Source organism: Hippocampus zosterae, chromosome 14, assembly GCF_025434085.1.
Source record: "Hippocampus zosterae strain Florida chromosome 14, ASM2543408v3, whole genome shotgun sequence".
Lineage (NCBI taxonomy): Eukaryota > Metazoa > Chordata > Actinopteri > Syngnathiformes > Syngnathidae > Hippocampus > Hippocampus zosterae.
This window is the reverse complement of record NC_067464.1, coordinates 14,847,167-14,873,565: the sequence shown is the minus strand read 5'-3', so window position 1 is coordinate 14,873,565 and position 26,399 is coordinate 14,847,167. Positions and strand designations below refer to the sequence as shown.

General features: G+C 41.6%; 1 protein-coding gene across 5 annotated transcripts in view; it reads right to left on the bottom strand.

The window, feature by feature from the left end:
* Nucleotides 1-4,275: 4,275 nt before the first annotated feature.
* daam2 (dishevelled associated activator of morphogenesis 2) overlaps nt 4,276-26,399 on the bottom strand; it is an 84,735-nt gene continuing 62,611 nt past the window's right edge. For 4 of the 5 annotated variants that reach the window (XM_052085681.1, XM_052085684.1, XM_052085683.1 and 1 more), the window contains exons 7-26: nt 26,210-26,320; nt 24,981-25,084; nt 24,800-24,866; nt 24,614-24,731; nt 24,145-24,283; nt 21,972-22,030; nt 21,703-21,890; nt 20,244-20,549; nt 19,954-20,061; nt 18,797-18,826; nt 17,596-17,702; nt 16,128-16,212; nt 15,919-16,025; nt 15,216-15,304; nt 13,765-13,933; nt 13,114-13,221; nt 12,895-12,955; nt 11,710-11,841; nt 8,272-8,442; nt 4,276-7,599 (exon numbers count right to left, since the gene is read on the bottom strand). In XM_052085681.1, coding sequence (XP_051941641.1) covers nt 7,372-7,599; nt 8,272-8,442; nt 11,710-11,841; nt 12,895-12,955; nt 13,114-13,221; nt 13,765-13,933; nt 15,216-15,304; nt 15,919-16,025; nt 16,128-16,212; nt 17,596-17,702; nt 18,797-18,826; nt 19,954-20,061; nt 20,244-20,549; nt 21,703-21,890; nt 21,972-22,030; nt 24,145-24,283; nt 24,614-24,731; nt 24,800-24,866; nt 24,981-25,084; nt 26,210-26,320 — 2,487 coding nt within the window. In that variant the 3' untranslated portion in view covers nt 4,276-7,371. The remainder of the gene's footprint in view (nt 7,600-8,271; nt 8,443-11,709; nt 11,842-12,894; nt 12,956-13,113; nt 13,222-13,764; nt 13,934-15,215; nt 15,305-15,918; nt 16,026-16,127; nt 16,213-17,595; nt 17,703-18,796; nt 18,827-19,953; nt 20,062-20,243; nt 20,550-21,702; nt 21,891-21,971; nt 22,031-24,144; nt 24,284-24,613; nt 24,732-24,799; nt 24,867-24,980; nt 25,085-26,209; nt 26,321-26,399) is intronic. The other variant, XM_052085685.1, reaches the window with a different exon arrangement.

Genomic DNA, 26,399 nt, shown 5'->3' with positions numbered 1-26,399 from the left:
TCCAAAGGCAAGGAACCCACTGACGCCGATGCCCCTCATAGTTTAGCATCACCGTAGGAATGCATTTCTCGAGGGGCGTGTTGTTGTTATGTTTTCTTTCTTCTTCTTTGTTTAAACTTTGAGCGAATTACCTTTTTCTTTGTTAATACCGCCACCTACTGTACAGGAGAAAGTAAAGTACTCGGCAAGCAGTGGCATCGACACAAGACCAAGGAAACACACACACACACACACACACACACACACACACACACACACACACACACGCACACACACGCACACACACACACAATATATCTATGACCACCCAATTTCTGAAGGGAGTGTTCCATTAACCTGCCATGCATGTTTTTGGAATGTGGGAGGAAACCTGAGTACCCGGAGAAAACCCACACAGGGACGGAGAGTCAAGTCAAGTTAAGTCAAGTCAACTGTATTTATAGAGCACTTTCAAACAGCCATCACTGCATACAAAGTGTTGTACATGGAGCAATTTAACATGCACAATAAACAGTAAGACAAATCGGTAATAAAGCCGGTAGAAAGCACCAAACAGTAAAACCAAGAACAAATCTAAGTCATGCTGAGACGAATGCCAAAGAATACAAGTGAGTTTTGAGGAGAACATGCAAATTCCACAAAGGAAAGCCAGAGACTGAATCAAACCCTCCAGCTCTACACTGTGCGGTCGACGTGCTAACAAGACGACCATCGGGGCCACTTTATGTGTACTTACTACACTTAAAAAGTATCGACGGTAACGAATCATAATATATACAGTTGGGCTCATAAAGAGTTGCTTGTTAGAGCCAGAAGGCTTTGTGCTAACACTGTCTGCTATTTGGAACTGTACCTAACTCCCTCCCCCTTGATCAAGGCTCAAGTTCCAGCCAAAGAAAAGCATCCCCAAAGCATGACAAAGTCAACAAAACACTTCGCTGTCAATCATAGGCTGTTCTTTTGGTGACAAGCAGTGTTGTGTTTGCTGTCAACATACCTTTCGGAATGGTGGTAAAAAAAAGTTCAGCCTTAGTTTCTTCGGACACTGACGAAGCACAGACTTACTAGGCATCTCTGGGGAAGGGGGGGGCATCTATTCAGTAGTACGGGTTATAGGTCACAGGTGGAAATAGCATGAAATGATTCATCTTTGTGTCATCTTTTTATATACATTACAAAAATCTGGCACCTGAACAGTTTGACAGAATTTTGGTGTTCAGTCCACATTGGATTTTTAGTATTTGGGTATAAAGCCAAGCGGGGGAACATTTACTCATAAAACTTGGCTCCCTACCACATACACACGCACACGCGCACACACACACTCTTCTGACATGATGGCTACGCCTCTGCGGATGTGAGAGTCATGCGTAACAGATGCTTGAGTGGTGCTTGGTACTTAGTGAGCACAAACATCCAAACATCCTCATCATCCAAATCAACCTGCAGAGGACACTTGCACCTTCAACATGCACAGGTAAGTTGGTATTATTTTAATATTGAAGTTGAAAATAGTTAAATAAAAAGCAGAGAGGAGACATTTCTTAGTTGTGCTTGCCCTCATTCATTCTTCGGCACATGCTGCGGTTTTGGTAGCAGAAATGTCTGGCTATGGGGACACCTCTCCTGTTACTCTCACGGGAAGCTCATAGAAACACTGTGCATTCTCTCTGGGCTGCTTATTGTGGCTTTGCCCATCACCAACATCTTCAATACGTTCTCGAACTTCTACCGGAAACAAAAGAAAATAGACGGCTTTTCAAATCACGAACCAGTGACTGCATTCTATGGTTTAAAATCTTACAGGAAGGACACAACAGCATCACAAAATGAAGATCTCATTCCCCTGAAAGCGGCCCTTGAGCGTTGAGCACATCCACCCCAATTTTGAAGTGAGGTTCATTGACAACACTCAATTGTTTTGAGATGTGAATCGTTGTCTATATGTGCCCTGCGATTGGCTGAATGACCATTTCAGGCTGTACCCTGCCTCTCACCCCAAAAATCAGCTTGGGTAAGTTCCACCATACCTGTGGCTCGAATGAGGATACGTACAGTAGGTGGATGGATGTCCTCAAGAGCCAATACTAACTTCGTATTTCCTGTCAAGGCCAAAATGAACAGCAAGGTGCATTCTGGGACAATATGTACACCAGTCCTCTCATACTTTCTAAATTGAAAGTTGAAAGAATGGTAAATTAATACAATTACTTTCATGGAACTCAATTCTTACGTATTAGCCTATTTTAGCTTAATTAACGATTAAACCACAAAATACAAATAAAGGCCTCCCCGTAAATACAGGCACTCACTACTATAGAAGTAAAAAGCTTACGGGTAGTTTACTCATCAAGTTAGCAAAACAGTGGTGAGAGAATTGGATTGCGTATTTTTTATTTCTCATACCTTATTGGTAGGAATGTTTTTTTGTTTTTTTTAGATACCGTAGATTTAGGAAATAATAAATGATGTGAACAAATTGCTTCATGAATATAATTATATTTCTGTCATCAGGCAAAGCAACTGTTTGAGTACCGGTACTTCCTGTATGGACACACGGTCGATGTGGGAAACAGTTGTTAAAGACAGGTCAACCTCGATATGTTATGTTATACATTCCACCACGCTTGCTGTTCTGGTGCACTCAAGTGTTACTGATCTGTGTGTCATGTTTTCCCATAGCGGTTTTTGCTTTGCTATTCCAATTTCTCTGCTCGATAAGTCCAAGCAAAGGGCTGCTAATCAACTCTTTTCTTAACTATGCACGCATTCTGACACCAAGGGCTAAATTCCCCATCTTAAAAGTATCCTAACAATCTGTGGTCTTAAATTGGAAATGTGAAATTTATCAAGTTAAAAATAGTGAGTTTTGTCAATAGATGATGATTAAGAGTTGGGGAGTACTGAATACACAGAGTTCTAGCTTGTGACTGCAGCATTGTGAAAGGCCCGCATCAGCACTCCGATGCGAGGTCACCATGATTTGCACTTGACGCTGTCGTCTCAAAGTCACAATGCAATACATTTAGGACTGTATCCATTTAGCGGCAAAAGAGCGCATCAGCAATACCTGTGATCGTGTTGGTGTTTTCAAGGGCTTCCAGCTAATCTTTTTGCACAGATCAGACTAACTCAACTAACTCACAGTGAGATGCTTGATGTCAACTTATCACACAGGGCAAAAGGACAAAAAAAATATCTCGCAGGAAAAATGAATAAATTGGATATACTTGTAAAATATAGTAATACAACTGTTTGTTCTTGTTTTGGATTTTGATCAACTTATCAATTGTATTCAAGAAATGCTAATTATAATGAATATGAGAAAATTGAAATAAAAAAGGAGAAAGAATAACTACCGTATATATAAACAAACCAAAAGGTGTAAAATTGAAAAGTATAATATACATAAGGGTGAAAGTATTTGATGATATGTAGATTTTTCTTCTTTGTTTTGAAAAATGATCAATTCCAATTGCTACATAATAAGGGGTAGGACTAGATAAGTTATTTACTTCTTCCTACTCATTTGAGCATACAACTGTGATGATGTGCGTTTTTTCTTTTACTTACTTTTAATTTTCCTTTCATCATTTTTGTTTGCCTTTTATCAATCTGTTATTGTGTGTCCTATATATGCTCAATAAACAAACAAACAATTGATAATTAATACAGCCGGCTTTGAATTTTAATTTCAGCTGGCTTCATTTGACCCTCATGCAGTTTTTCAACATTTCAACAGCCAAGTGTGTTTTTTAAAAAAAATTCTAAAACCAGGGTTAAACCTTTTTTTTTAATCCACAATGCTAAGAGATATTATTGGCATAAACACAACACTGTTCATCATAAAGTGAACATAGTACATACATACAGTGAAGCATGGTGGTGGCGGCTGCTTTTCTTCAGCTGGAACTGGGGCCTTAGTCAAGGTGGGAGGAATTATGCACAATTCCAAAGAGCCATAAGGCTTCTGCGAGAGAACAAAGAAAAAAAAAACGAGCTAGGGAAAGCCTTCTAGAACATCTGAAATGCATCTGTGGCTAATCGGAGGCATTTAAAATGGTGACTCCCACAAGTGAATGCAATCGGTACGTTCTGAACACAGCCAGCCAGCTTTGAACTCGAAAAGGTTCAACAGCTGCATGGATGCTTTGTCTGTCAAGCTTGCAGGACTTTAAAGAAGGTGCTACATGCTGAATGCTGCTCCCGCCGTTGCCGCTGCCTACCTATCATGTATCGGTTTGCCTTAAAATGTAAACGAAAAATCAACAATGATTGCAAGGGACAAACATTTATTGTAACCCTACAAAAGACACAGGTGAGAAAAATACAAAAAAAGAAACTATTTTAGAAATGAAAAATAAACAAACAAAAAAAAAGATTCTCATTCTTACACAAGTCTCAAAAGTTATCCACTGTACACAGACCAGTTTATTAATCATATTTTTAATATATCTTTTTTTTCCCCTTAATGCTGTGTACATACAAAATATAGCAAACTAAATAAGGCAAATAAATAGAGGTACAATTTACAGGAGAATGCAACATTCCTCAACGTTTTATTGGTGTTTTAGTTTTAGCTCAAACATCAAGAACGGTGTACAAAATATTTTTGTTTTGTTTTCTTCCAACTGTACATCTTTTTGTGAAGGGTACTTTTCTTTTCAACCATACAAAATACTGACTTGTCACATTTATACAGCCTTCAAAAAGTGGGTGCGACATTTCTCAGGCAGTACAAAGTGATATATAACTTTAATAACAGTTTTTTTTCTCTTTTTATTTTTAATAGCGCAAGCAACATCCTATTCAAAGGTTAAATCGATACATCACACTGTGTGCACACTTCTTTGGGCATGCAGCTTTTGATGCCAAGTGCATGTTTGAACACAAAACTAAACACCTCCCCGCCCCCCCCCCCCCTTTTTTAAATTTTTTTTGACATTGCAAAATCCAGGACGCAGACGCACGGTCTGTGTCCACCACAATTCCGTCTCTCATCCCTCATTTTTCCAGCGGCCCAGCCGGAGTACCAATCACTTGCCTCTTTCCTCTTTTAACAAAACGTTTTCATTTTTTTTCTTTGTTTTTTTTTTTGTAGCACCCTTCGCAGTTCAAAGAACTCTAAACCCTCAAAACAACATTGCAAATGGAAATGTCCCGTATAAAAGTGCATCGAAAAAAAAAAAGCTACTCATGTCATTGAGTTGTCCATCTTTGACACTCCAAAATCAGCCAGTCAATGGCCTATAATAAACATCCAAACGTGGAACAAAACACACATGTAAGAATACTGACAAGGTTGCAGTAAATAGTTTGCCCTAAAAATGTGGGCTTTAAGTTTCAGGTTAAGTGTCGAAAAGGTTCTGCCAAAGATGGATATACGAAGTGATTAACTGGAGAGACAAAGAAAGGATGATGAGCGGGAAGGAAAAATCGACACGAGATGCTGGTTAAAGAGGTTCTGATTTCACGGGCGCCACCAAGTTCATTTCGAGGTGGGCCACACATTCAGTTTGAGGGCAAATGGTGAAAGACTGAAATAACAAAGGCTAAACATGAATGCAAGTGGTGGGAGACTGAACTTCCACTGTTACTCATTTTCAGACACGTCAATCTAGACTGTCCTGGGATCCAGCTACAGAGCTGCTCTTTATTATTTACTGCACGGGAACGCGAGTTCATATGTCCTTTGTCAGCTGCATATTCTCTCTCTTTTTTTTTTTAAACCAGCATACTGGACATCCATTCGAAGCACCACACAGAAAGAGGAATGGTACTTATGCACAAAGAAGGGTCAGAGGCACTTCAAGGCGAGTATGTGGTCAAAAGAAGGTGACGCAACGAAGGACAAAACATCGGACAACTTCAGAAAATACGACGTCTTTTCTCATCAGAAAACTTCATGACGGAGTAACACCGAGTGCTTGTTGAGTTAAGTGCATGGGAAGGACTTGGGAGCAGTGTTGCGGTGCTGTTAATACACTTGGTCGGAGAATAACACTGGTGCTTTTAAACAATAGGGTGTGCAAATCATATGAGCTCTCCAAATCAGATTAAATATTTTATGCACTGAAAAAGACCAAGCTACTGCTTTAAACTGTTATGTGGCGGAAAATAATGTCTTTTCATGTTTTATTTCAGTATCTTATACTTCACTGTCAGCTTTCCTAAATTCTCCCCTTCAATGACTAATGAACATGTTGCCCTCTAGTGGTGAGATAACGAACTACAACATTCTTGCACTGAGCCCACCACCCACACTGCAGCATTTGTGGCATTTACTAAGATTTCTCAAAATGGATAGATTCAATTCCTTCTATCGCTACTTACAAGAGTGTTTCAATCAAGCCATATTTGCAGCGGTAAGGTCGCCAATCAAAATGTTTTCTTGACATACAAATGAGCAGAAACATGGAACTAATGATTGTTTTTCAACAATGTGTTGTGTGCACCATTTAGAGATAACAGGATTCTGTAAAGGCCAATGGCATTGCAGCAAGCATAGACATGGAATGGCAGCCCGGCAGAATCTTGGTGCTAATAATTAGACTGGCGTCTGTGACTGAGGCGAGCTACTTGGAATTGTGAATCATGACCAGCCAGCGTGGAGCAGGCAGGCTGGCAGCGGATCATGGAAACAAAACGCCTCTGTAAGTGTTGAAAATGTGTATAAATGTGTATATTGCCAAATGGTGTTCCTTTTGTTGGCCAGAGAGAGGAGGAGCTGCAGTGCAAACAGGACGAATGAAACACAACACAATCTCATTTCATTTCAGAGTACAAAACCCCCAAAATGTCATGAACACGTTAAAAAAAAAAAAAATACCCCAACAACTCTTGAGCTAAAAATACAAATGCCTAATTGCAGTATGTTTTCTGACATGTTTCTTATATTTTGGCACGAGTTTCTGCCAGAACAAGGTAGTGGACATGACACATTGATGCTGCGATGAGAACAAAGAGGTCGTGTGACCACCAGCTGCTTCATTCCCGGCTGGCGATTTTTGAACCTGTGCCATTCCCACTCGATCGTTTCCAGATGCGAGCTTTGCTTCTTTCCCACTCCGCTGTCTTACTTTTTGGTCTGTGGCCATGTGATCCCAGATAGGGTGGGGTGGGTGTATGTGGGGGCGGGGGGGGGGGGGTGTTGTTGAACAAGAAGCGGTGAAAAAAAGGGAAGTGACAGATGGCGAGGAGTCAAAGCACAGTTGTCAAAGTCAGGTGAAGATGTGTCACAGTGGTCTGCACCAGGTGTCCCCACCCGCCCTGCGGTGAGATCGGGATATCACACAACATTCAACGGGGGGGTGGTGGGGGGGGGGGGGTAACGCGAGAGATCCACGTCGGGGCTGAGCTTTAGGCGACATCCTAGTAGTTGACTTTTGTGACGGCTCGTTCTCGCCCCCCTCCGCCTCCGCCGCTGCCCTCCACCAGCTGGTTGACGGAACGCTTGCGGTTGCGTTTGAATTTGTTCAGGTCCTTGTCAAAAACCTCGCCCGAACGCAGCGCCGACACCAGGTCGTCAAATTCCCCTCCAACCTCGTCGGAGGCGCCGCTCTTCTTGGACCGCCGTTCCCGCTCCCGCTGCTCCTTAAGCTGGAAAGCGAAGGAATTGTTTACACGTTGACAACTTTGAGAAAGCAAAACGTAAGTGGCACATGAATGTTGCGGAGCTGAAGCAGAACTCAAACGCTGCAGAATTAACTGAATTGATTAATTGTTGATTAGCAAATGTAATGCTCTAAATCAAGAAGTGTGGAAGGAGGAGCTAAATATATAACATAGGTCTTAATTTGGTCAGATTTTGTTTCAAAAACGTCTTAAACTTGGAGAATAGTTCCCAAAATGTAATCAATGAACAGAATATTTTTATTTTGAAACTGAAAAGATTTGAGTGGGTTAAGAAAGGTGAAAGGAGGAGGAAAATGTGTACAATGGATTTTATTGTGAAAAGAGTGGAATGTGGGAATTCTTGGTGTGTGAAAAACAGTTCTCCATATGTCCTGAATGAGCTGCACACAACGATGAGGGCATTTTGTTGGTTGAATGTGTTATTTTTCTGAAATTCTGAAATTTTATTATGAGAAAAAAAAAATCCAATTATTTGGATTGAAACGGTTTGAATTGATTGACACAAAAAGCGGATGTCCTCAGAAAGTTTAGGGCATTTTTTTTTGTGGTAAATGCTCATGAGCATTCACACAATTAATACGACACGGGGAAGCTCAAACATTTTGATTTTGATGGCACAGCGGACACGCCTCTCACCATGGCCTCCATGCGCGCCCGCCTCTCCTCCTCATCCTTGCGCCTCTGCATGTTTTCCAGGTCTTGGCGGGCCTCGCCGAACGACTGCAAGAAGGTGTCGAAAATGCCAAAGAACTCGTCGGGCTGCATCCTCCCTTCGTCCTCCCCAAAGTGCTTCAGAGACTTGGTGAACTGCGCGAGGAGAAGCATGCATGTAATTTCACACAGATTTTTGCCGGGTACAAATCTGCACATCTAACACACGTCTGACAGACTCCGATGACCTCACATGACCACGAATGTTTAGCACCCAGCACTTCCGCCGTGTTCAAGTCTCTGTGCATGATGTGTGGAAGTCGGAATGCCAGACATCTTCAAAAGGTATCAAAACAAATGTGGCAAATCCCAATATCACTGTCATTTCATGCAAAGGGTCCCACTCAGCGCATGTCAAATTTATATTCAAAAGGCTCAGGTCAATATTAAACATCCAAGAAATCACAGACAGGGCAGTGAAAAGTCATGAACTTCATGTACTATGAGTTGTGGTCGTCGGGCTTTTTTTCCAGTACAGTATTGCATAACCATCCTGTCATCATGGGCTGGCCGTTATAGCAACCACAACCTCAATATTTCTCTCCTCTAATTACGTTTCTGGTCGAATCCGTTTCCCGCGTTCGACATGGGTGTGCCGGTAATCTGGAGATGCATACGCGCAAATATAAAATGCAGCTGATTATATTATGGACATGCGTCTGCATTGTATGAAAGCAGGCATTGATATTGGAAATAAGTTCTCCTCCGCCCATACGCCGCACCAGATCTCCAACAGCGTTCCAAGTTTGCACTCTGATGCCGCCATGAACATGAAGAACTGTGAAGATCAGAGGTTGTGAACTCATCTCAGCTTGTTAAAGGAGCACATCCCCTTAAACCAGTGACACTTTGTTAAGTCCAGGGAGGTCCATTGGGACGTACTACAATAATTGGGTGGCACAGTACATCAGGCTTTACAACAACCAATCAGAAGCCACCTTGTGGTTTATGACAAAATAAATAAAAAGAAATCTCTCTGCTTAAAGCACCACAACAGAATGTGCATATTTTAGCCGTCCCAAAACGCAAATCATGCATATCATGCTTGAACAAGACAAAATACATGGGAAGATCCAACAATGCCATTCTAAAAGATGATCGCACTTATCGCCAAATCCATCCATTTTCTATGTTGCTCGTCTCGACGGACTTTGGGTGAGAGGCTGAGCACACCGTGGACGAGTCGCCAGTCAATCACAGGGCTCATGCAGGCAAACACCCATTTACACCAACGGGCAATTTTGAACCTTCAATGAGCTCAGTGTGGTCGCATGCCGGAGTCCCCAACATTCCCAAAGGTTTCATCAATACGAGTGGTTTAATTTTTGCTACTGTATGCAGCTCTGATTCGTGTGTAATTGACTGAAACAATAATCTCAATGCAAGCATGCACACACCCACAACATGCTGATTTGCTAACCACAGCAAAAGCCTCGACAACATTCCAGCACTTCAACTCATGGCTGCTGTGAATAACGCAGAACGCCGTTTCAAGTACATAACACGCGTGCTTGGAGTGCTCGAAGGCTAAAAGCCTGTAAGCGCTTCAACAGATGAATGAATAATGCTTTTAGTGTTACAAGTCAGACTAGCAACCCGCGCCTGCGTTGTGTCTAACGCTCATAATTTACATTTTATTAGGATGTTATCCACACATACAATATTTATTTTAAAAGGGAAAATTAGTCCTGTGTGTGTATGTGTGTGTGTGTGTGTGTGTGTGTGTGTGTGTGTGTGTAGGTGTTGTGAAGGATAAACCAAACAAATCTGTTTTAATGAAAGGGAAAATCCCTCCTGTCCCCGGGAAATCTGCGACCCAGTAACCCTAATGACCTTGGACAAGTGTAATCCTTTGACATGTATGTAGTAATGTCCGTTTGCGGTTCTGTGTGCATCTCTGCCACACACACACTCCTACACACCTATACACGCACACACCTACACACATGCACACACACACACAATAGCCTGTGCGGTCATCCTATGCGAGAGATAGCATGGGACTAATAAAGTGAGACCACGCTGAGTATGGTGACCATTTTCTTCGACTGAATATGCGTGAACGTTTTCATTCGGGTACCTCAATATATAAACTAACACTTCTTTAAAGTATCTGACCGATTCTTATTCACCTTTCGAGGAAATAATGCTAATATTTTTTTTTCTGAGCGACAACATCAAAACTTTGCAGCCATCGTTCAGAAAACTGCTGACGTCATCAACAAGGATTCCAAGAAGTCCTTTTCGCATGCCCAAAAATTCCGATTTTTCAAGGGCCAGCTCTGGCACTCGGTGAAAGACGATGATGGCCATTGTGCCTTTTTTCAGATGGCCGTTCACATCATTTTTGCTTTTGTTGTTTTTGAGGATAGACTTGCATATTTTGCACATAAACGTATTTTCAGCCTCAGTATCAGTAAAACATATCTACACTTTTGTCGCACTGTTTGACTACAAGTTGATTTCAGCGATTCGTCTGTGTTGTTCACAGCAAAACACGTAGCTGGCAATTAATAGACTTTGAGCAATAAAATTCGATCGACATGTCGACTCGTCGATTCAGTTCGTACTCTCAAGATAATACTTTAATCTGCAGTTCGAACCAATTTTAGTACACAACAATTTAGTCTATATGCTCACTTCGATTCTCTCAAAAGTGTGGTGGAGAGTAAAGCAACGTTGACAATTTTCAGCCAGACATGCATAAAGTTGTACACATTTAGAGTCTGGCCCGGGGGAACAGAGGTTTTCCTCCCCCATCTGTAGCTGATGTTCCTGCGCCCCTGTTTCTTTACCAGTGACATCCCAACAGGCTTGTTTCCCCTCTAAATCCCCCACTGACAAATAATGAAGTGGAAAGGAAGCTTTTACTTTGAGCCACTTCTCCCCCTCGGTATTCATCACACAACAGTCTGGGGCGCTTTGGAAAATGAAAAGGCGGATCACAATAATCGATTGAAGATGCGCAAAGTCTGCAAATCTTTTTACGGTTCTTTTTTTCCCCCAAAAAAATTTCAATTCATCACTGAGACAGCTAGGCAACTTGAAACACATTTGTCTCAGCTGACAAAAGATGGAAAAAGGAAATGTGAAAACGACAACTGAAAGAGACAACGAGAAGACAATGGAGGAATCCTAGCTAATATTTCAGTTTTTGTGTTTCCCCGTCACTGCAGAAGTGATCAGATCAGACAAAGAAGTATTATAGTGTTTCTCTTGAGAGTGGAGTCTTTCATCATTCCTTTTCCCCCTAGCTAACATGAAGGGTTGGTCAAGAACACAATTGGCTAAAGATTCCCTTTTAAGCCACCCACATGGAATCTCAAACATGTTCACTCTTTGGCAAGCTAGGTTAGCAGTTACCTTGTCCTTGGCCTCGCTCAACTGATCCTCCAGTTCAGAGAAACTGAAGCCAGCCACTGTGATGAAGTCACCAATCACAGGCACAAACCTATCTCCACGTTCCCTTGTCCTGCTTTGTTGGTACTGCAGCTCCTGGTGCAAAAACAGGCAGGAAACAAAACACTTCTTAAACACGGGTGCTGTCGTATTTACTCGACTATAAGCGACAACTTCTTTCTCCATTCTTTGAATCCTGTAGCTTTTAATGTGACGCGGTTTTTTTTATGCATTTTTACTGATGATCTTAAGTCTGCCAATAGAGTCTCATCACATCTGACCAATGAAGTTACCGAACATAGTGGACCAATGAAAGTGGCCAGGTCCGCCCTCATGCTAAATATTCATCAGGCATTTGGTGTTGGAATGCGCACTTGTGAGGGTGGGGGCAGGTTGCCTGAAGATAGAAATATGAAACGTTTGTATGCCTGACTATTTAAGAAGCAATTGAGAGCAAAAAGAAGAATCTTGACTTAAGTTGAGTGAGCTTAGGGAACGAGTGCCATAAATGCAGCCATCACTGCAAGATGACCCCAGTCTCTCTGTTTGTTTGGGACAACAAGACAGCAAGTCTGGCCATTTAGCGACATCCCAATATAAGTTTGTGAATCTCTTGTGTCTCCCTAGTATATAAACTGGTTTCCTAATGTTTTTGTCTCGTGGGACAACAAGAGTGACTGAGAAAGGTTCTGGGAGGCCTCTGTGCAACTCGGTGCATTTGGCATTGTTTGGGGGGGAAAATAAAGTGTCCGGTGTTTTAAGGAAAATCCATTTTAAAACTTTTTTTTTTTTTAATCCATCGATGTGACCTCTTTCTTTGCCCATTTCCCACGCTTGACATGAAAACTTGAGGCTATTAATACAAAGCGGCCAATGTGTGTACACATTTGTTTTCATGGCTAAATGTAGCTGTTGTGGCTTTTAATCAGGTGTGCTTTGTAGTACGGCAATTACGGTGCATATGTTCGATGCACTTTCTTAATATGATATATGTATAAAGTGCACATGCCCTTTCTCCGCAAATAAACCAGACATTTGGTGTATTTTGGGGCGATTACAGCATTAGAAATTACTGTTAATTTGTGCCCTACCCAAAAACCTAATTACAGGCATGATAAAAACCAGTGGGAGGAAACACAACAAACTCACCGCTTCAAGCGCCTTCAGTCCACTTTTTATACTGTGCACCTCTTTTTCCAACTCTGCCAAACTGGGAAGAAAAAATAAATAAAGAAAGAATCATTTAAAAGAACTAACTGAACATTCCTGGAAATTTCAGGTGACACCGTTTTGTTCCCGTTTCTATAACCTTTGGCGATTTGGTAAAAGTGTCTTTTCGCTAACATGCTGCTGTATGATTGAACTCACTTGACTTTTGCAGCCTCTGGTATGCTGCTGAGGTCCAGATGGATGTGCAGCGTGTCAGGGTAGTTCTTTTCAAAGATCATGATCAGGTAGTGCAACATGGTGATGTTCCTGGTGGGATTGGGGGGGAACACATGTCTTACAGAGAAACGCAAGCAAAGCTTGCACGAGCTGCAAGCTATGACCAACATAGGATATGGAAGAAAACATCTACGTATGCGGGATATAATAACTTTTGCTTCTATGGGGCTACTCTTCTATTAGTTGTTGAAATGTTGTGTTGGGATTTTATTTATTTTTTTTACCATTCATCTGGTAATATTCACAAATTTTGAGGTTACGAGTATGGATGAATGAGCCACAATGTCTGTTGTGGTTAACTAATCTCAAAGATGTCAAATAGACTTTTATATCATTCGAACTAACATTATATGGTACAATATTGTGTCAAATATGGCCCACTCAGCATCCATTGCAGCCTGGTCATCCTGGAAAGGGGATTCTCTCGTCAGGCGCCCTCTTCTCAAGGTTTCTCTCTTTTTTTTCCCCCTCAATGCACATTGGACACGTTTTACACAGGCACACTGTGATTTGTCAGCGCCAAAGTCTGTAAGTAATGTCCAGCTGTCCAGCCAGTTAATTCAAACAACTCACCTATCTATGCTGGACTTGGTGTCGGCAATTTTATTGAGGCTGGAGACCTTGAACCCAAAGGCATTTCCTCGCTGGCCCTTATTCATGAAGTTGCCGAAGGCGAGCACAACCTCCAGGATCTGAGTGAGCCTCTTGCTCCGCACCACCTCCTTGGAAGCATTCAGAATGGCTGCGCGAGAAAATCGATTGTGAGAAGTGAATGGCGAGAATCCTACCGTTGGTGATTGAGAGAACATTTGCAAAATGTGTCACTTTTAACGTTTGAAATTCCTACTTTGTGAGGTCTACTCAGTGTAGACTAACTCAGTTCTGAACTGTATGATTTTCATATTTTCAAGGTCCGTCACAACGATTGATCAAAAAGGCTTGTAAAAAGTGGGCAGCTCAATGGGGAAGCCCATGAAGTCACGAGATCCACTGTTATAAAGAGCAGCAAGGAGAAAAGGGAAAGTTCCAAACTCTGAACTGTAAACTTTGTTCCTTGAGAAAACAAACCTCGTTGGCAAAGGGGCAGGTGCTTCCCTCTCTCCGCAGAGGAAACCGCAGTGTGAATGCTAAAGCCATTACAATTCATATTCTTATTGTTCCAGTTCACTGTGCCACCGAAGAGCATGAGAATCGTTCTGTGGTCTCTGCTCACAATGTTTGGTCTGATGCACAACAACCTGGCTGAACTTTGCTCCGTTGATAGAATATTCTTAGATTAAACATGCTGGGTGGTCCAGAAAATGGTCTCATCTGGGCTAACACAAGGCAACACGATTGAAAACTTAGCATGTGCGGTTTGGGAACATTTGGATGCAACATCAAAGATTTCAAGAGGCTTGGGATTCCAACTCAATTCGTTCAGGATTAGGCTTCTGTTTTCTTTCCAAGCCTGATGGCCAGAAACGTCACAAGATACATTCTATTTGATCTCATTTAACAACAAATGCCGCAGCGCACACAATTAAACTAGGGTCTAAATAAAACCCAACAAGCATGTGAGCGCACATGACCGTGGAAATTTTGAGCTTTGCTCCATGTTTACGAGCAAAGGCTTTTCTCTCTCGACAAGGGCAAGCTTTCCAAAACATCCTTCGTGGTAACCTGCAAGTCCGCTTACAAAGGCTGCACTCAGTGACCCACGCGCGCACTTGCACACACATTCCCCTGGACTCACGGGTGGGTCTCGAGAATGTTCACCACTACTGACGACATAGTTAGTCCGAGTGGCAATCTTACAGCACTACATTATTAGCTTGGACTAAAAAAATGAGCTCTACTAAGTGGAATCTTCTGCTCCATTTGTGCTGCACAGCAAACCAGGTGAAAGATGCCTTTTGGGACCTTACAGCTGCATGGATTTGGTCGTTTTGGAATAAATGCAACGCAGCATTCTAGTAGTCAAAGCCCAGTTTAAAAACAAAAGCTTGTTCGTGTATAGCGTCAAATATCAAATGAATCCTCACCTTCCACCTTTGGCTTGGTTTCAACAAGGCGCTCGGCAAACTTCTTCTTAAAAAACAGAGCTTGCAGTCTCTGCTGGTAGTGGTCAATTCTAATGATAGAAAAAGAAAACCACCACCAATTAATTTGATAAATCTGTTTTAAAAGGTTACAAAGTGATCTGGCAATATTCAACGGTGGACTCAGAAATATACTCAACATAATGAGAGAGCTGTGGTTAACTCATTCAGTACCAGCCAATTCTGGACCAAGTCTGAAAAGACGTTTAAAAACGTCTCTGGGAGTGAATGAGTTAAACGGAAATACGGTAGGCAGGATTACGGTGCACAAAAGGAAATAAAATGCTTTCATCAATTTATGGAACACAGTGTAGACTGTTCTACAACTGCAAAGGGACCACTGATTGTGTCGCCGCCTCACTAACATTCCTCTTGATGCTTGTCTTGTCATGGGATCCATTTATGCAAGTGTGTGATGGTGAGGAAATGAATGTAGAGCATGTAAAAAGAAGTGAGAGTTAAACTGAATTAAGAATGGAATTACAATCTATTATTATCCACAAAGCAAACTCGAGGCTTGCTATGTTTTGCCACTGCCTCTTCTTCATGAGCAGCAGCATTATTCTTTTTACTGAACAAAGGAAAACGCATCTAATTTTCAAGTCTTTGCCGGATGGAAAGCATTGCACAAAAGGTGACTGCGTACCTGCTCATTTCAAACAGGAAGCGATCCGCTCGGGCCATGCGCTCGAGCTCATGTTTGTGCTCCTCCAGGAGATCAATGTCACTCTTCTCTGGGATAAACTTCAGCAACTTACAAACACACACACAGTATATATGGACCCTCCAATCTCGTCACACGAGTATGCATCATGAGTCTGAAGTACATAATTCATGTATGCGGCCAAGGCTCACCTGCTCCAGCATGTCTTTAGCCAACTCTTCTCGCTCATCCATCTCTAGGATGGCCCTCTTGATCTCCTCATTGCTCATTTTTAATCTTAAAAAAAAAAGGAGAGAGAGAAAAAAATGTGTGGTTAATCACACGTTTACCATTTCATAAGGTACCCACCGTATTATTAAAGTGTTAATAAATGTTGTCCCGCAATTAAAACTGATTAGTCAAAACCTTTAAAATGGAAGTTAAGTGAAACAGTTGATATACAATATGTCCCATGCGTTCCCACGAGTCAAGGGGGAGGGCATTTTGTTACTTGCCCTTGACTGAAAATGACATCACAGTGCTTAAGGGCTCAGGTAGTTGACCAATCATGGCTTATGGTTTAGTCATGTGCTTAATTCAGATTCCACAAACACAATATTAATCAGAATACCCCCTGAATAGTGGAGCCACATGGAATATATTATGGGAAAGAAAATGTTTCCTGTAGATCAGGTGAGTGTAGATAAAGAATTTGGTGAGTATAAAATGTTGACATATTGCAAACATTTCAGCATCTTCTTGTCCGCGCAACACCGATGACTGTTGATTAAAATTTCATCTACACCAGTATTCACAGTGTTGTCTTTGTTAAAGCAAGGTGTTTGATCGTCTTTTCAGCAAGCATTTGCCTCTCAGTGAATGATTTCCCCCCTGCTTCATGGAGCATACGCCGTCCTTTGAGTTCCTGTCATCATCTCAAAAATATAATTATGAACCATTTGACTGGCACTGAATGTACATGTCTGGTCTGATGTTAGTCCAGGGAGTACTGCCAGCTGTCCTCAGTGCCCTTGAACAGTGTTAAATGTCCTGGTGTGTGATCAATAGCAGCATTGTCAATCTGCACACTAGAGCCATATTGACTGACCGTTGACCTTATTTAGGGTCGAGTATGGATCCCCTGGCTCATGCAATCTGGACACACTATTGAGTCAAGGGAACCAACTGCAGATTCCTTTGACAAAGACAGACTCCAGGAAGCCTATGTTTATTGATCTGGAAAGCGAGAGGGGTCAGTGATCAAAGTCTCCAAAGGGGTTTGGGGAAGTGTAGTGAGAAGACAAATGGAAAACATTTTGCCGAAGGGACCTTGAAAATTGATCCCCATTTGGATAGAATGGGACTTCAAGCATGTGTGCTGTGTACGTGTGAATCACTTACCGGTACACACATGCACACACATTCACAAACTATTTAGCTGTAATTTGACTACTCTCCCGTTACCACCGATATGGTCTGCCTGCCACATGCCACATCTGCTCGTCAAAAAATAAAAATAAAAATAGATTTACAAAAACTGGCGGATGTTTCCTATTGTCCATTTAAAACAGACAAAAGCACATGTCGCTCTGACCTTTGACCCAAATGCTTCTCCGTCATGGAAATGCCAATAAGCTCCACGTTTGTTGATGGTGTGAAGTCACAATAACGAACACCTACTTTGAAAGGAGGATGACACAGTTTTGCGCGCGACGGCCATCGATGACTGACAGCTCCTTAACTTTCCGCGTGCTGACGTAGATGTCATCCATAGAACCGGTCTCCTTCTGCACAAACAAAAGAAGCAAAGAAAGAGATGAATGGATGTCAGTCACAACATGACTCGTAGACAACTTCTGCATAACAAGAGATCTTATTCTCAACATCTGTAACCCCTTTGATGCTCTCAGAGAGGATGTGAGCTGTTTTAAATATTAACAGGATGTGCTTATTTGGAGCAGATTAAAAACACAAGCTAAATACATAAAATTCAGTTTGCCGCCACTAACTGCACATCATGTCGTCCTCACTTGCCGAGAACCTGCAATGAAAAAGCTTTGAATGACCTGATGAAGGCATTTGATTTAGAAACTCAAAAGATGTCAAATTAGCTACTTTTTGAGATGAGCCGCCACTGAAAACACTGCATGGGCCGTAAAAGGTCATTGACAAGCAAGAAACACAAACTCAAGAATTTGTCTTGTCAGCCTCACATAAATGTATTCAAAATCCAAATGAGTTAGGAAGAATAAATTGTATGTCTGAGAAAACTTGTTGTGGGTGAATGTTGAATACAATCTACCGGTATTTAGGATGCAAGTTGGTTTCCTGTTTGCTTGAAAGAGTCCTTTTTGAGGTTGTTGGGTGTGAAGTGTATAAATCAGATGCAGCTTGTCAAGAAAATGCTTGCATTGACCTTCGGTGGCTGGCGGCGAATGCGGGTTGGCATGAAAGGATGACTACTTTTACTTTCACTGGGATTGCCAAAGTCCTCTTTTCTTGGACTAAAAATGCTCAGAGCTGTAAACTAAGAAAAGAATTACGTCTTCATCTTTTTTTTTGGGGGGGGGGGGTGTGGAACAACTCAAATTAATAACAACACTGTGTGCACCATTTTTGAACCACTTGGAATAATATACTGTACTGGAATAAGTGACAGATAATTCCAAAGTCTAAATGGTTGTGTAACCATTGCCAATACCGTAATTGAATATGATGTATTTCCTAATCATTTTATTGGAATCAAAAGACAGACACTTATCCCCCATCTCCCTTTCAAAAAAATAAATTAAGCATTTTGCAGCCACCTGCATGGCAAGAAGAGAAGGCGCCGGGTACACTGAAGGTAGCAAAAGGTGACTTGATGAAGCCTTGAACTCACCTGCTTGAAGGATTGGTTAGTGAGCAGGTCCTGCCCAGGCAGCCGGAGAGCGCAGAGACACAAAACACATGCAAAGATTAGCACTTGAAGCAGAGACACAGTGTTGGCTTTAGAGCAGAGAACTCCAACTGCGCACATGACAAGCGCAAGCTGAGAAGCCCGCTCGGAGCAAAACAGTATACAGTCTACCGCTAAGTCAAATGGGTATTCCTTTTGTTTTTCTTAATAAATTCATGGTTGTTACTACGTAGTCTTGAATGAATCATCAAACACCTGCCTTGAGACGGAAAACTCGGAAATAAATCAACATGGGGCCCATGTCAGGCTTGTGAAGTCAACGACGCCAACATTGGTCTGATGGATTCAATGGATCCAAAGTATCCCAACAATTGGTTTTTATACGGCTATACCCCAAATAAATTTACCTTGAACTATAATAGTTGGAGCCGGTTACAATAAAATGCTCTGTATGAATGAATGCAAACATAATACATCACTGTCACCCATTTCCAATGACTGATGAACCTTGAAAAGAAGTCTGCACATGCGGCCAGGCTGTCAAAACAACATTTAAGCATTGCAGCAGTGAGGGAAATGGAGGTTGTTTAATTTTCATGAAGACATTAAAAGCAAATATTCAAAAAAAAATTGTAAAAATGTTCTAAAACAAAAATCCTGCCTTTACCATTATTGTAATCCTCACTTTTTCAATGAAAGCCAATACATATGATCATAGATGTTCTTTATTAATTTTGATTACCTTAATGTCCTACATGAGAGTGTAAAACATGCCTGAGTTGTGCAATGCGGGTTTACCTCACTACAATGAACATTATTAGCCTTTCTAATAATAATATCAAGGCTGATCCAAGAACCCGGAACAATCCCGACAGCTCTGTTGTGCTCCCACAAATGGGCTGAAGTTCCACAATTGCGCTCTCTCGGCTAAAACTCTACCTCGTGTCTTTCAGGTGAGCACTTGGCAGTGTCACACAAGTTAAACAATCAAGCTGAATTAGCACCATGAATGGAACTTGACAGGCTCATAATAAAAAAAATTAATCTGTCTCTGTGTACTGCATGCTATCACTGTACAACATGAACACGCACACGTGTCATTCACATGCATTTCATTCGGCTGGGTTTAAAATACGAACCTGCTGTCTCTGATAGGCAGAAAACATCTTCTCTATGTCCTTGAGGTCAAGGATCTTGTAAGCTTTCAGGTCATCAATATCGTTCCAGATCGTGCCATTGATCATATGCTAATGAAGACAAACACGTGAGGGTCCATTAGTGTTTGCCACAATTTCTTATGTCCTTGTTTTGTTATAGTTAATACCACTAACCGGTGGAGTAAAACACAGAGTCGTGACAAAATAAAAGGACAACAAGACACCTGACATTATTCTAAAAATGGATACAGATGTTGCCAGTCATGTCTCACCTCTCCTAGTTTAGCCCAGTTGAAAGATTTCAGCGGATGCGAGGGCTGAGGGATGGACTTGGAGCGCAGCGTGCTTGCCGAATTGAAAGAACATGGAATAGGGGGAGGTGGGATTCCAAAAATGGGGGGGGCTCCTGGTGGAGGAGGTGGGCCACCGGGTGGAGGAGGTGGCGGTGGTGGAGGTGGGCAGCTGAAGGGCGGAGGAGGTGGTGTTGGAGGAAAGCCACCTGTCACTGGTGGTGGAGGTGGAGCCATGGGAGCCCCTGGAGGAGGAGGAGGTGGCCGTGGGAAAGACACGTTGCCCACCTGTGGGAGATATAGAAAAAAGGAAAAAAAAGGAGGAGTCAATTGTGTGACATTATTGCTATATGTGACCAAGAACTAATCAAAGCCACTCCTGCTATCAGGTGGTGATTTATCAAACTGAAATCATTCCAACAGCCTCGATACTGACTGAGGAGCCCTTTGTTGATATTTTTTTTTAATTAAAAAAAAACAAAACCCAAAACCTTCTTGTATGCTTTACATGTCAAAAATGTCAAAATGTAAAAATACGGCACTTATTTTTACATTTTGACATTAAATGAGTCAAGGTCTTTAAACTAGCATTTGTGAATGCTAATCAAATAAATGATAGTGTACCACTTTTTCTGTTTGTGCTGTAATGTTGACGTAACCGACCACAGTGATATGGTTGAGCCACATTTCCATCAAGTTCAGTTCAATTTGGTCCACCAATAGACTAACTGTGATCAGACTTAAATTTCCACCAAAGGGCAGACAGGCGGGACTGCAACACAGCCCCCACATATTCATAGCTCAGGTTTTGCAAATCTGCAAAGTTCTGATGGGGAACCTATCCTCTGTCACTTTCTGAAAAAGCCCAATCATGTCCACAATAAAAATATTGCTGTGGCACCATCATTTCAGATTAATCTAATATGAGGGGAGGAGCTTCATTTTGTCAGGCCATAGCCTCGTCGAATGGAAATAAAAGTGCCATTTCAAGGCATCATGGCATCAAGAGGCAATTACAAACCTTTGGGGTGGGTGTTAATGATGTTTTTTTTTCAATTTGCAGGTCCCTAGTATTGGAGCTATATCACTTATGCAATAGCGTGACATCAGGCTGTGTAACTCACCAATGACTTGAACAACGAGAAACATGACATACTGACCGAAACAATCGACAAAATTATATTGCCATCGGTGGTACCTTTTTATTTTGTTTTCTTACCGATTCATTCTTCTCTAATACCAACATTACATTTCTGTCGATCAATCAAAGGAAAGTGTGCTTTCCTCCATGCTACCCAGAGTTCCGTAGCAGGGCTAAAACTGCGGTGAGGTCAAGCAGAACTGTACCGCTTGAAGGAAATGCGGCTGCGGGCTGACAAAGAGCCGAATGCCTGATGCCTAAAATAATTTTCCTTCAAGTACAAAAAGTAGGACTTCATACCGAAATACAGTCATTGATGCGTGTTGATAGATCCAGGACTTGTTCCCTGGCTGAGCGCAGCTCAACACCCTCTCGCTGGAGTTTATCCTTCATCTTGTTCAGAGTCTTCATCATGTCCTCTTTTTCCTGGGTCTTGGTTTCACACTCTCGCTCCTTCCTCTCCAGTTTGCCAAGCAGCTCCGCATGATCTGAAGAGAGAAGGAGAACAAACCTAGTTACAAAATACAATGACACAACTGATAAAACATCATCATACACGCTTTTCTTACCTTTACGAAACTTCTCGGCCTGATCTCTCCACTGTTTCACCTCATTCTCATTGACCAGCCTGTGCAGTCAGAAGACCACAATGAGGAACGATGCAATGATGCAGAAAGATGGACTGTCAGTAGAATAGGGAGTCAAACGCAGTCAAACTGAGCAAAGCCTGGACATTTGTTACTTGGATGTATGTCACGGTCGACATGCTTACTGATGAACACTCATTTTGTATGCGATGGAATTCATTTATTTGCCCAGCTTTGACTCAGTTGCTGCAGGCCGAACTGCCCAGTAGATTAGAGTTAAAACATGGGCAGTTTGAATCAGTTGAAGTCAATCCTACGTGTTTTGGTTATTTTTGTTGAAAATTAGTAAATTAGAAAATTAAAAATAATAAAGCAATCTGGGAAAACTGCATGGGCGGGATATGTTTATGGAGGTACAGTATAAATGTGGAGGAATAAAAAAGGATATACATACAGTATATAAAAGAGAAGCAAAAAATTGATAAGTGTTTTTAAAGGTATTTGAAGGGAAAAAGACTTGAGTAAAACCTTGAGTATCGAGAGGAGCCTTGGCTGGAGTTGAGAGAATAAAAACTGTCACTGACAGAATGGAAACAGTTCAACCTACAGATTGCCAGAAATGATGGTCATTCCAAACAAATATAACGTGAGCATACCATATAATGATTTATAATAGTTCAAAAGTAAAGTTTCGCGCTTGCTTTCCTGGCACCTTTTGGATAGTGTGTTCAATGGATTCACTTTTTCTTTTCTTTGGGTCTTTCGTTTCGAGGAGCCAATGCCGCCCCCCCAAGACAAATAATTCATTGTTGAACACTTTTCCACAGCAGTGGGAAAGCGGCAACAGTCCACATGTTGAGGTGTGGGTCACATGTCGTCATGGTGAATGACTCTACATTGCTGTTATAGTTGATTTAACCTCTCCAACCTCCCTCTCTCCCCCTAAAAGCCACATATGCACAAGTCACGTTTTCACCCATCAACTACGGGGGGCCTGTGGAACGCTGCCAACCTCATGTGGAAATCTTCATTCACGATTCATTTTTCCAGGTATAATTCACTTTAAGAACGTTAATGGAAACACAACAAGATTTTGGCAGGAGGGATTCGCCTCCTGGTGATGGATCCGCTAAGGTCTTTAATGAAAGGCTGAGCTTAGATGCTGCATCCAAGTTTGCTGCTTGGGCGCTACTGGAAAGAATTACGCTCAAGTGTTGTAATAGAACAAAAATAGTGACTGAATGAATGTACAGTGGTAGAAGCAGATGGGCCAAGATCTACACCACTTCATGTTTTATGCTTCTTTCACTGCCGAAGGACTACACACATCATTGATTTGCAATACCAGAAATACCCGGACTGTTGATTTTATTCTAAATGCTATAGGTCCATTGTGGTACTTATGTGAGCTGCTTTTATTCCATTCATAATCCAATTTACATGTTACAGAACCTGATCCAAAAACGGAGTCAGGTCCATATCACAGCCCTTTGTCATACTTATCCATTGTGAACTTGAGAATATTTAAAATGCGAAACGTACAGTAAATACTGGTTCTCTTCAAGCCTCTGAGGAGTTTTGTTTCTCTTATTCAGCTGCGCACCATAACGTGACGTGTCTTAAGTACTGCCACAGCAAAATTCATCGGCACCTTCTCTAATGCATTGCCCAAATCAGCGTGATCTTTAGCTGTTTATGTAAGTGTCATCAGGAAGGGTAAAACAAACCACTTTGAGTGTATGAATAATGTTGTGTGATCTGTCAGTGGCCAGTAGTTCCCATGAAGACTAAATGTAAACATCCTAAGTGCATGAACAAAACCACTGACATGAAGCCAAGTGGCTGCGCAGGCCGCACCTAAACATGGCTCACTTGGCTGGCCTGCCTGACTAATACGATTAGAGTAATTTCCTTTTGATCTCAGGTTTCCTCTTTCGTGCCAATTCAGGCACGGTGCGCCGCTTCCACAGATTTCACCCAGGAGCCCCTTGCTGCCACCTTCACTTTGCCTCTTCCTTCCTGACAAACTCCACTCTCTACCTCTGAAAGGATTGCCTGGCATGTACAAATAATATGAGAAGTGGTACTGTAAATGTATATGTTGCAATGACTATGACACTACAGTACTGTTTTTACAGGACTATATTTCACTTACATGCGAATTATGTTTTTAACATTGAAGTTGTCCAAAGGTGAAAGGTCGGGGTCCTCCCCTTTGTCGTCCTGCAAGACTATCTGCTGGAGGATCCTGTCAAGGAGCTGCCAGTGATGCATGCTGCTACCGCCACGCTTATCTGTATGCGGAGGTTGCAGCACAATGGCAAAATGTTTCATTTCAAACCACCTTAACCATTTGGAGAAGAATGATCAGAGCAATAACATTTTTGATTTGGGATGATAATTGATATGATATGGCAGTAAGCTGAACTCAGATGTCTTTTTTTGTGTATTTTGCAATAATGTTTAGCTCCAGAACGCATGAACAGCACAATTTTGTCTGTGACTTATTATATGTGTCTGTTTTCGAGTTTTATTAAGCAACTGTTAATGGTAACTGTCTATCCATAGCTTAACCCAATTTGTCAAACTGACTTACTACACAAGTATAACATGTCGCAACTCACATGGCATCTGCAGGCAGTGCTGCAGAATGGAGAGGAGGTGTGGGTAGGCGTCCGAGTGGCTCAGCTTCTTTTTGACCAGCTCAAACATGGCACCGGCACTTTTGGTGTCAACGTGGGTCTGTTGAGAATAATAACTTGCATTATTGTCAAATCATCACAATCTGACATCAACCCTGCATTACTTACCATGTCAAACCGTTTGGCCAATTCAGAGTCATCCTCATTGCGTACCATTTCAAAAAAATCCAAATGCCTGAAAAAAAAAAAGAAGAAAAATAAATACAACAACGCGAGAATTACACCAGCTTCATTTTGTGCCATGATGTTCCAGGTATACCGCCTTTTGTCTAGCTTGATTGTCCCTCACCGATCTAGAGTGGCATTTTCATGCTCTCGGAGCTTGTCAATCACTGGTTGGATGCCCAACATCAAGAATTCATATCTCAGGTGGAGGCGGAACTCGAGGTTGTCCTGGAGATAAAAGAGCAGAAGGCAGAATGCTCATCTTAACAACAATTCATGAGATTCAGATTGGGCTTCCGATGAAAGGGTATATTCAAATTAGCTGTTGAGACTGTGTGACGCTGACACATTTTGCTTGATTAACATATTTTTATGTACAAAGCATATGGTAATAAATATCAGATCCCTTGTGTAGCTTTCACATAAAGCTGTCATGATGTGTCAACAAGCTGGGCACACTGCATTCAAAAAACCCCCCAAAACAAAACAAAACAAACAAGCAAAAAAAACGCACTTTAATGAAAACTTAGGATCTTCTCAGGATCAATTCAATGGATTCTTGAACTTGTAAACATCTTGAAAGAAATAAAAGGAGGTTTTTGACTACAACTATGCAGAACGGTATTTGCCAAAAATTGGGATTTACAGTGAACATGCTGTGCAACCACCACCTTAGAGGAATGCAAAAACAGTCCCCAGGTTGTCGAACTCTGCTCGTACATCAGTCTGACCGCACCGCTCGAGAGTTAAGCAACAATAAGCAAATCACATTTTTGGGTGGCGAGGGGAGCGCATTTCAGGGAGATTAATGACAGTGCCAAAAGACGACCTACATCAAAATGTCATTGATTTCAAAATTACGTATGTGCACTCCTGATGGGATGAGGGCACAATCCGACGTCTACAAAAGTGATGTCATAAAAAAAAAAAAAGGTAGGCAACAGCTTAAAAATGTTTCAACATCTAATTCAGGGCTAACTTTTTGCACTGGGGAGCCCAGCCTTTTTTTCTGGGTTGCCCCAGAAATAAAGTCAGTTGGTCGAACATTTTCAACAGCATCACATTCAACATCATAGTTTTACACTTTAAATAATATTAAAGGGAGAAACAACTGTATTTTACATAATATTGGCTCATAATTGAATAACTGGTCAACAAAAGTCCTCAACCTCAGATTTTTTTTCAGTTGCACCACTGTGAAATTAGGGTGCCTGGTCATCCTAATTTGGTGCACCCTATCTATGCAAATTTTAACTTATTCCTCTTTCTTTTTAAAATTGTTTCCAAATATTAAAACAAGGTAACTGTTTAACATGGTTTGATCTAAGATGTCAAGTATGTGCCGGAGCTGACCTCTCCTGCTCCAGCATTGAGCACCGCGTTGATAAAGGACATAATAGCAGTCTTCAAGTTGACTTCGTCTCTGTAGCGTCCCGTACTCCTGTCCAGCTCATTCAGCAGCGTCTACAAACACAGGGGAGAGTTTGTTGATAATGTTGTAAGTACCGGTAATAAAGAACAAACGATAAAAAGAGTCACATAC